This window comes from Lutjanus erythropterus, chromosome 20 (genome assembly GCF_056507025.1).
Source record: "Lutjanus erythropterus isolate fLutEry1 chromosome 20, fLutEry1.hap2, whole genome shotgun sequence".
NCBI lineage: Eukaryota > Metazoa > Chordata > Actinopteri > Lutjaniformes > Lutjanidae > Lutjanus > Lutjanus erythropterus.
In genome coordinates, this window is record NC_139336.1 from 16,577,171 (window position 1) to 16,588,679 (window position 11,509).

At 39.8% G+C, this 11,509-nt stretch overlaps 1 protein-coding gene across 6 annotated transcripts in view; it reads left to right on the top strand.

Annotated features, from left to right (window-relative positions):
- Positions 1–11,509, top strand: part of strbp (spermatid perinuclear RNA binding protein) — a 106,974-nt gene that overhangs the window by 74,269 nt on the left and 21,196 nt on the right. For all 6 annotated transcript variants that reach the window (XM_084745420.1, XM_084745422.1, XM_084745426.1 and 3 more), the window contains 6 exons: positions 261–523; positions 1,545–1,713; positions 4,955–5,234; positions 8,697–8,818; positions 10,185–10,280; positions 11,396–11,507. In XM_084745420.1, coding sequence (XP_084601546.1) covers positions 261–523; positions 1,545–1,713; positions 4,955–5,234; positions 8,697–8,818; positions 10,185–10,280; positions 11,396–11,507 — 1,042 coding nt within the window. The remainder of the gene's footprint in view (positions 1–260; positions 524–1,544; positions 1,714–4,954; positions 5,235–8,696; positions 8,819–10,184; positions 10,281–11,395; positions 11,508–11,509) is intronic.

The window sequence follows — 11,509 nt, forward strand, 5'->3', positions numbered from 1 at the left end:
GTGATACATGTCCAATCTACATGAAAGCAAGACACCCAATACACACAAAAAGCCATTTGAAGGCATTTATGTGTCTTTTAATTTTCAGTATGTGATGGGGAGAAGTTAGTTGCCAACAGGGAGACCAAAGCTCAATTTGATGGATGAAACATTCATGTATTGTTGAAAACCTCTCTTCAGTGGTGTCCTTGCTGTAGACAAAGATGTCGAGAGTTTTTCTAACTTTGTTTTTTTTTTTCTCACCCTTCTCTCTCTTCCAGAGGTCCTTCCGTTCCTTTAGTAACGATGACCGCCATGTCATGGCGAAACACTCCACCATCTACCCCTCTTCTCAGGAGCTGGAAGCCGTTCAGACACTGGTGTCCACTGTCGAGTGCGCCCTTAAACACGTCTCTGATTGGCTGGACCAGAGCAGCGGCGATATCCAGAGCCAGGTCAATAGCCAACCAGCAGACAACACAGACGAGGATGATCCTGGTGATGAGCCAAGTGACGAAGCTGAGGATTCCAGTGACGGCTACAGGTGTGACAGTAGTGACATATAGTAGAACAGCAACCAGTGATTTTTTTTATTTTGTTTTTTTTTTGTTTGCCTGTTTCATGTTCATGTTGTTCACCAAATGAGTTAATGTTTATGAATCATAAGAATCATTGATAATCTTTTAGAAGGCATTGACATTTACAGCAGCTAAACTGAGCAATATGTTAATGGAATCTGGCAGGCAGTCGCTGAACTCCAACTCCAGAGTGTGGATTTTTGGAGCAGTGGGCTTTTGTTTTCAGGATAAAGGGCTTTACACCGACAGACACTGACAGTTATAAACAGCTGATCAACTTAGTGTAGCAACCTGCCCGAGCTTCAAGTCTGGGGAGGAGCTGATGGGGGAAACAATGCTTTTCAACCATAGATGGTATATTGAATTGGGTTTCAACCTACGAAATATGCCATCTATGGCTCCAACTCACTATTTGGACTGCAGTACTCAGTGCTGAATGCTAGGGTGTTACATATTGCTCCTTTTAAGGACTATATCAATATTTTGGGAAATTCATTCATTCACTTTCTTGCAGAGAGTTGGATCCAGAGGAAATGAACTTATACCACTTGACAATCTCTGAGCACAGCCTCCATGGTCGGCTATCTTCATGAATCTTTTTATTAAGGGTTCACTACTTCTCATTAAGATCTTGAATTGCCTTGTCGGATCTTATTTTGCAATCTTAACTGGCATGTTGTATTTTAATCTGTTAATCATACAGCTATACTTACCAAAGATTATAAAAAATGATACATACCAAAATATTCCATGACACTGGCAAAATCAATTGGACCTTTTGCCTGCATATGAGTGATGGTAGTGTGTTTTTTTTATCTTTTAAATCTATACATCAATGAAGTTGTTGAGGTTTCATTTAAAAATAGGATGTACTGTAGTAACTTTTGAATTGTTCAGCTGTAAATTGTAATGTGTTTGTCCTTACAGTTAAAAACCACACACGGTGTGATTGTTACCTATTTGTTTTTGTTTTTTCTTCATAAACAGAGAGTCCAGCAGCGGTGGCATACTGTGTGGAGTGATGAGGATTGGCCTGGTGGCCAAAGGCCTCCTGATCAAAGGCGACATGGACCTGGAGCTCGTGCTGATGTGCAGAGACAAACCCACACAGACACTGCTGGACACTGTCTGTCACAATTTACCCACACAGATAGAGGTTAGAGACACACACAGATGCATGTGTGCAGACACATAATGCTGCTTCTCCCTAGTTTCTGTCTTTGTTTTTGCTCACACACTTGTTTGCAAACATCCTGCTGACATACGCACACAATTGCATCCTAGCCTTGCATCGCATCTTCATAGTCTGCCAAATTCTGTCCAAAAAGTTCTGTTTGATTGCACAGTCCTCTCCAATGTCAGAAATTAAGCTGTTTGGATACGCCTAAGAGCGTTTCTGCTTGAATTTGCCAACTCTCACTTCTGTCTGTGTGTGTGTGTGTGTGTGTGTGTGTGTGTGTGTGTGTGTGTGTGTGTGTATGTATGCATGTGTGTGTGTGTATAAGTTCACGTGTAAGTGTAATGAGAAGCTCTGTGAGTGTTGGCAAGTGACAGCATTGTCGTCAAGTGTGAAGTTGAGAGGTGTTTTAGTACGTATGAGTCATGTGTGATTAATGCTCTCGTCACTACGTCAGTGTCATGTGTCTTCATTAACAAGTCATGGCACAGAAATTAAGCTCCCGATGTTCATACACACACAGGGTACAAAACACAGAGTGCTGGCACATGCTGTGACATTGACTCTTGGACTTGTTTGCTTGCCATGTTAAATGATATAGTAATTAAATTGTATTCTACTTTTCAGTCCCCCTTGTAAATGTCTTAAATAATGTGATAGATATATTTGTTTTGTGGCAGTCAGATGAATTTTTCCATTTGCTGAAAATATTTTTTCAGGGAAAGTATTTAGAAATGACTATGTACATGGTAAAAACTCCCCAACCTGTCCAGCTAGTGCAGAAATTACTCAATGAATAAATTCGGCCCTGCCTCCTCTCTGCTTGTTCTCTTTAGCAGTTAAGTGGTGTGAGAGGGAATGGCAGGAAAGAAACATCTATGTGTATGTGTGGGCAGGGAGGTAATCTCATGTCTCGGCCCAGTGACCAGAGATTCTGATTTTCTCATCAGAGCCAAATGGGATGTAGATGGGCCCTCTGCGACTCACTGCTCACTTAGGCACTGCCGGAAACACACACACAAACACACACACTTGTTATCAGCGCTTAGGAGGACATAGGACTTCTCTTAATTTTCAGGAAGTTTACTCTAACTCTAACCATAACTGCCTACCCTACACTTACCCTAATCCTAATTATTCCATATTCATGTAAGTACTGAAAGTACACACACACACACACACACACATATATATATATAAACCCAGTCCACTTGCAAATAGGGCAAGAGCACTGTACAACAGAAACAACTTATGCTGTTTTTTAGTTCACATTATCTGTTTATCCAGCGTTTATAGGCTTTCATGACTTTATATGTTTTTGTGAGTCTGTGTGTACCTGTTTCTGCCTGTGGAGGTAATCTGTGTGAGTTCATTTCTTTAAGTGTTGGCAGGTTGTTGTTGCAGAAGAGTTCTGTTGTTATTGCATGAGCAGAGGTGGCAAAAGTACACCCATTCTTTATTCAAATAGCAGTACAGATAATAACTCTGATAAAAATAGGAATACTCATTTAAATTCTTGGTAAAAGTAGAAGTACTGATTCAATGTCTTTCTTAGGTTAAAGGGAAAAAGTAGAATCTGATATGTACTCAAAGTATAAAAGTAAAAACGAGCCCTCTGAAGGACATTTCTGACTGCTCATGTGTAAAGCTAACTGAACCTCACCTTTACCCATGGTTGAGTCTCCCTCTCTTGTCCTTTTCATCTTGTTGTGTCTTTTATGACCCTTTTTTGTCTTGTTGTGTCTGTTGTGTGTGATATGCACTGATGAATACGTCAGTGATTCATGTTTTATATGTGGAACTGTCCCATCCATTTAGGTTGAAATAAGTCTTGTTGGGAAGGCAGCGTGAAATGATTCAAAATAAAAATAACCAATATTTTCCCTCAAGCACATTAAAACTAAAGTAACAAGCCCTTTTTGAAAATGTAAGGAATAGAAAGTACAAATATTTGTGTTAAAATGTAGGAGTCGAAGTAGTTAGAAAAATAAATACGTGTGTATCAAGTGACAAATGTGGCTGCCATGTGGACTGACATGAATTCATTATCATCAGTACTTCTTGGTCCTGACCACAGAGATCAGCAGTAATTGATTCTTTCAGAATGGAGGCTGAATGAAGCAGAGTGCACATACAGGTAGACAATTTCACAAATGGGTAGAGACATAAACTACACACACATCATACCAGGTTTCTTACTACACATCATTAAATAATTTTTCATGATTTTCTTTCTCTGTCATCCTTTTTACAATAAATTCATCTCGTATGCTTTGCATAATTTATTAATACAATATTTATTTTACAAAATAATGTTACCTGTGTTGATTGGACCTAATAGACCTTTGTTCATGGCAGCATTTTGACATCACATAGAAGGTAAACACAGGTATTGGCAATGATACTAATTAAAGTTCTTGAAGGTTGAACAGAAACAGGGTGCTGCTATTGTGCATGTTAGCTTACTGGAACAGCTCTGATACACTAAATGGACCAGAAACTTAATTAGTCTTGGTAACACCTGCGTTTACCCGACTATTTCATATCAGTATGACTACTGTGAAAAAGGTCAGTTAGCCTGTTTTAAACTATTAAGGTCACTGGTTAACTTATGTCCAGTGAGAGTTGTTTCCTGTAATGATACCTGTTGAAGGATTCAAGCCTACTTTTATATTCATCATTCATTTATCAGCAAAAATTTCAGTCACTTTTCCATGTTTGGGTTTTTATTTTATTGTCTTTCTTTCTTTCTTTTTGTTATTTTACTTTAAAATTCTAGCATAGTTTCTCAAAAAAATCAGTGTCCTTTATTAATTTGCTTGTTACCGTGAGTGTAATTGATATGTATGTAGTGTTGTAGGTAGAAATGTGACTTTTAAAAAAAAAGTCTGTGTTTTTGCCATATGGAGAAGCAGGTTAGAGATACTTCTCACATTTCAAAATGCTGGTTTTGTTCAGGATATCAGTAACATCCAGAATAGCCCCGTTTGAAAATAACTAGAGATAAGGTGTCTGCAAGGTTAATCAGATTCTCCACATTTTTTCTCTTGCATGTTATTTGCTCAGTGTTTCTGCTGTCATACTATGTGATGTTGTTGCAGTGTCTGGAAGCAGCAGCATGCTCAGATATATTTTGCTTTTTCTTCTTTTTCATCCTTACTGAGTCATGTTGTGACCTTGGCCTCTGACCACCTAGTTACGTCTGTTTGACACATGACAGAAGCTGACAGAAGAGAAATATGAGGTCACAAGCTCCTTGCCTGAGGCAGCCATCTTGGTACGAACTACAACAGAGCCCAAACTCACGCTCAAGATTACCCTCACCTCGCCAGCTATGAGGGAAGACGAGGAAGAAGAGGAGGAGGAGGAGGAGGAGGAGGAGGAGGAGGAAGGGGAAGAAGAGCTGGAGAACGGGGAGGAAGGAGTGGAGGAGGAGGAGGCGGTGGAGGAGGAGGAAGAAGTAGAGGAGCAAGAGGAAGAGCAGGAGAAGAACGGACGAGGTAGGAGCACAGAGATTTGAAAACACACAAGTTATAGTTTTGTCTCTCTTTCTCAGTCCACATCACAACACACAGACACACACACACACACACACACACACACACACAAATTCATTTTATTTTGTACTTTTATATGTTATAAAACTCAATTGTTTTTATTATCCTTAAAAAAGAGGTTTGACCTCATTAACTGATGCTGACACAGGACAAGACAGATACAAAGCTGAAACACACAGGAGCGAGCTTTCAGTCTAATAACAGTCTTCCCTCCCCATCCCCCTGGTTTCATGGGTAGCAGGAACTGGTTATAATTGGTTGTGGGAGGTGGGAACGGGAGAGCAAGGCCAGCAGGCCAGCAAAATCAATAACGGAGCAGCAGAGAGCTGCCCATCCATCCTGTGGCTCCCGTCCAACTAGGCACTCAGGTCTCAGAGAGAGATGAGAGATAGCATGAAGGTTAGCCGTACATCATGCCACGTGCCGCAGCAAGATGGAGAAGACCGCTCGTATTTTCACTCGTGCGCACCATAAAGAGCACACAGGCATGCGACCACACAGAGGAGAAGCCATGCACACACATATTTTGTACCTGACGGATAGAGAAGCCTGTCACACCCCAGTTATCTAATTGCTGAGTTTTCTCCAGGCACCCGTAGAGGCTGAGGGATGTGGGCCAGTCTGTCTAATAGGGTGGTATATTTAAAAGGCAGGGTCTAATACTCTTACACATTAACACATGCATCGACAGGAACGGATACCTGTGGTGCTGTCCAATGTCAGCACCTTGTCTGGCTCTCTTAAAACTATGGCTGCTCCTGCCTGGTCAGAACTTAATTAGTAACATCCGATTTAGATTTAGATTTAGATTTAGACTTTTATTTCAGACATTAAAAAAATAATCTAAATGAGTAAAAGAAAAAAAAAAAGGAGCAGGAAGAAGTGAATAATCATCATATCCTACCGTTTTTTATATTTGATCAATAAACTTTATGTTAAGCTTGAATATTCTCTTTGCTTCAGTTTTCACGATACACAACTAAATGAAATCAGATAATTCCCAAAGATTATAAATTTCATTTTACTTCAATTCAGTGTTCATTCATTAATATCAAGCCACCTATCAAGAATTTTTAGTTCTTTTCCCACTGTAACCAAAAGTTGTTCCAAATTCTTTCCACAACAGAATAAAATGTACCATTTGTGAATAATAGTCTTTTAAGGCTGCAGCTAAATCAATTAATCTGTGATGTCCACAAATGTCTTGTTTTGTCTTGTTTTGTCCACAACCCAAAGATATTCAGTTTACTGTAACAGAGGAACAAAGAGATAAAAAAGATGCATTTAAAAAGGTAAGACAGGCATTTTTGAGACAATTTTTGTTTAAAAATGTGTCAGCGATGAATTTAATAGTTGATAAATAATCAGCTCTCTAGTCCTAAGTATTTTGGAGACCTCACATATGTTATAAATGTGTAATAAAAACCAGTGGTCCCAATACTGAGCCTTGGGGAACCCAACAAGTGAGCCTCAGAAGATTTGAAGTCATTTATTTGATCGTGTTGGTACTTATTCTCCATGTAGCTGCATAACCAGGAGAGTGCAACCCCTATAATTCCTTGTCTTTGGACTTGTTTCATTCATAACTCATACACAACAGGGGGCTTCCACATTTAACAAGATTAAAAGCTACCCACTTCCGCTTTAGAATAGCCCTGTGTGCGTAATGTGTCAATAAGCTGTGGCTATCTTATGAATGTAAGTTGTACTTGTGTCTGTGCACACACATTTTGCATGCATGCTCCTTTAAGCTCAGATACAGTTTGCTGCTCCGTGTGGTCACAAAGGGTGCTGTGAGAGTAAGTTAGAGGAGCAACAACAGCAAAGGGACATTTTTAAATCAGACAACACAGAAAGAGATAATGATAAAAGAACAGTGCTGAGTGAGGAAGTGGCCAGCAGAGTGTTTTGATAGAACAGTGGGAGGACAAGCAAGTGGAGAACGACTATAATGATCCAGTAGCAGCGGATCGGTCCCCGTGCAGCTGGGTTCACTCTGACAGACCTTGAGATACACCATTATACATCACACAGAAACACAAATACACACCCCTGTGTACATCACTCCTCGAGAAAGAGCTACACTGCAATAACAGCCAGATGAGTTCAGAGATAATGTGAGATAGATGTCCTTGTGCTGCTACCACACGTTAGATGCATTTGACATTTCAGCTTAATACCTCTTGAGGGTAGGATTTTCTGTTCACGGGAGAGTGATGAGGAAAATATTTACCTAGTTGTGTGTTTCATAGAGACCCAAAGGAGCTCTTTGGTGTGTTTTATGTCACTTCCAGTAGGTCCTGCACACAATAAACCCTCTTAAACCCCACATAACCGCACTCATTCATACACAGCTGCGTTTGATTCAGCTCGCCTTGCATATCATCGGCTCCATGCTAATTCTCAAGTAGCAGAATGGGTGAGTGTAGTAACTCAACTAGCCTGGTGTGTTGGGCAGCATGAATCAAATGCTCACATATAAAAAAGCGTAAAGAATGCTCCTCTTTTACCAACCACAATGCTCTGACTAAACCCTGCCTTGATCCCTCTTGTGTTGTGTTTGTCTGAGACTGGGTCAAACTTTCTTAGATTATTTTTTTCTTTTCAGTTCTACTTTAGGAGCGCTTGATTCTGTTGTTTGCCCAGACAAGGTGTTGAATTGCTTTCTCTGCACCATTTCTCTAAATCAAGTGCACCTTAAGTAATCCAGAACAAAAATAAACACCTATTTTGACTCCTGCCTGGTGCAGACTGGATCAAAATAAATGAAATCCTCTTCAAATACATGAAGGAGAGATTGATTTACCTTGCTGGGCACAGTCAGATGTGTCCCAACAATGCCCACACATTAAATCAAACACTCCTTAGGTATTTGTTTGGTGTATGTCTCTGGGCAGCTCTCCATCCCACAAAGTTGTCTCTTCCCACGTGACCCCATATGCTCTCCCTTTCACTGGTTTTGCCAGTGACTGGATGGATGTAAATCACTGTTGAATTGCGTGTGTAATTTTCAACACGTATATGTCTACGGGGGACAGCGCATCCTGTATTACTACGTGCTGAGGATGTCAACATGTGATGCAGTTAACACGTTAGGCTGATCACAGTGTTGAAAATGACACACCGTTTAAAGAGTGAGGACATTTTTAATAAGCATTCATCACAGATGTGTGAACTGTAGAGAGTTGGCACTTTCTACAAGGAGAGAAACAACTTTATGGCATGAAAAGCACCTTGTATGTACCAAAATATCCATGCATGTGTGTGTGTACGTGTGCATTCACACACACATTTCCAAGTGTGTCTGCATACATTCACATACGCAATATTCAAACACACACACTCAGACAATGATGTGTGTGTGTTTTACGTTCTCTATATTGGGTTGTTATTGTTTTGTGGCAGTGTTGGGTGCTGCTGCGCAGAGAGTGGAGGCTGAGGAGGAGGAGGAGGAGGAGGGGGAGGTGCTGGATAGACACAGATGTCTGTTGGCCCTGGCAGCGCTGCGACACGCCAAGTGGTTCCAGGTCGGCACCCACTCACTTCCTGTCTTCCTGCCCGATGCTTATTGTAGCCTGACGATTCAGCCAGAGGGAATCTACTCACTGTCAGATGACATGGTGGTGCTTATTATGCCCATTCAGTTTAGACAAATCAAGAATAGACAAAAGTGTGCACAAATTGCAAATTTCTACTGACAAATTTTTCATCTATATGTCAGAAAGTATTACAAATTGCCTCAATTTGTTAATGATTATTCAATTAATAATTGAAGGCAATATGGCTGATTAACATATGTTTTCATGCTTTCTCATCTCCAGTTCAGTTTGCAGGATGTTGTTTTACAGCATCATGAACAAAACAAAAATGCATTCAAGCTGGGTTGCACCAACAAGTATTAATTTTTAACTCAGATTAAATCATGGCTTAACTTTAAATTATGTTGCACAAAACTGTTTAACCAGCTTAAAATTAAGATGGATTTAAACCTCTCCTCAAACCTCAGTTTAGACTTTACTTTAAACTTAGATTAAATTTATTTCTGTTGCACCTTAAGGGACAGACTTAAGGGGTAGACTTAGCCCAGTTGTGTTTTATGATGCTTCTCTTCTTTTCTTCACCCCAGTAGATAGTTCGTCCAAAAGGTTTGTCCCAAAGGACAAGAAATTAGAGCTTCTCTATTGAGCCACCATGAGTAGGCTAACTAGGCCAACTAACTTTTTAGTCAGTTTAGCAAACATGTTGTTAAGGAATACAGAGAATTGAAAGTTAAAGCCATTGTAAAGTCACTGTAAAACAAGTTTGCTATGGATTAGAACTAATTTTAGTTGATTTTTGTTGGCGCAACCCAGTCTGAGACCCAGAAAGTGAATTTTGCTGTTGCACTCCACCCACTTATATATGAACTGGGGGAAAAGATGAATGTAAAAAGTATCGTGAGGCTACAAAAGCAATTGTTGAGACTTGTTTTTCTTTTTGGCTATTATGTGAACCTGCCTGCTCTGTACAGTATGTCAATGCTTCCCTTTTGATTCCCCTCCCATACCCTTCCCCATCTATCTCCCAACTCACTTAACTTACTGACAAAAAACATTGTTCAAGTTCAGAATGTAGGTATTTTCTGAAAACAGAAACAACATTTTTAGTAAAATGTTCAGTAAACTAAATTCAGAATGTCTTAAAACTGTGGGGAGCTCATGCAGACTTTTAGACAGATACAATCACTCCATTATATGGCTCTGTGGTGTAAAGCAGGCTGTTATTTGTGTACACAAATACCACTCCTCTTGTGCTCAATTTGTTCCCTTTCCCCCTCTTTCTGTTTAATCTTCCGTCTTGCAACCTTCCGACTTTCCCTCTTCTCCCATCTCTCCATCCCTCTATCCTTCCCAGGCTCGAGTGAATGGGCTCAAGTCCTGCGTTATCGTTCTCAGGATACTTAGAGACATGTGCAATAGACACCCTGTCTGGGAGCCTCTCAAGGGATGGGTGAGTCTTTTGCTGTAATTACCTGTGTTTAAGTGTTAATACAAGAAATAAAAAGAATGTGTTCTGCCCCTTGAATATTTATACATGTTTATTTTATTATGTGTATTTGTGCATTATTATAAAATGTCCTCCATCTCCCTGCTGTAATGGGAAATTCATATTTCTATCAAAATGTGAAAAATTGTGCTGTATGCTGAAGACTTCTGATACAGAGTTCAGTGTACACCATAAAATAGTCTCAGTAAATCCTGACTATCTATTATTCTTGTTTTGAAGAAACATTCATTTTGTTTAATGAGAAAACCACTTACTTTCAAAATGTATGACTACACGTCATAGAATGGAGGACTGTAATGTAGTTTCATAGTGGTATTTCTGTAAAGGTTCTTATATTGCAGAACTGACAATAGAAAGACATTTCAATCATTCCTCCTGTCACCTTGTATCTGCACCAGCTATGAAGGCTTGCATTTCAGCTGTGTCTCACAGTTGTAGTCACCACCACCTTTATTTATGCTCCAAGTCTATTTTTTGACAATAAATGCATAAACTTGAGGCTGAAGCCCCATAAAAAATGCCCTGGATAAAGATATTTATCTACGTTTTGCAACCTAGGCAGAGCAGAGTGTGCTGCTCTCTGCTTCGGTTTTGTAATCTAGCAGACGGCCCACATTTCCCATCAGGCCTAGTCTGGATTAAGAGGTTTCCTGTTTTCATTTTCAAAATGCAAATATTAGCTTGTGTTTGTAATTTGTCTGTTCAGAACATGGTGTTTCATGCTGGTAATTGGCATTTTTGTGCTTGTTTATAGTTTAACCATTATTGAGATAGCTGTTAGATGTCTTAACACCAGCTGTATTTTGCAACTATTTAAGGCACTTTGTGGGTCTCCCTCTTCTTAAAAAAAAGGTGGTGCCTTTGGTACCTCATTACATGACGTAGTAAATGTAATGATATTACAAAAATCCCATTATTATTATTCATGTTATTATTATTATATTACTTCCTTACTGCTGCCTACCCACTATCCCACAGATATTGTGTTAAAAGGTTTAATGGTGTTTTCTTTACAGTTGTATGTTCAGCTGTGTCCGTGTGTGTGTGTGTTCTTTCAGCCCTTAGAGCTTATCTGCGAGAAGGCAATAGCCACCTGCAACAGACCTCTCGGGGCTGGAGAAGCCCTGCGTCGAGTCATGGAGTGTCTGGCCTCAGGCATACTGCTACCAGGT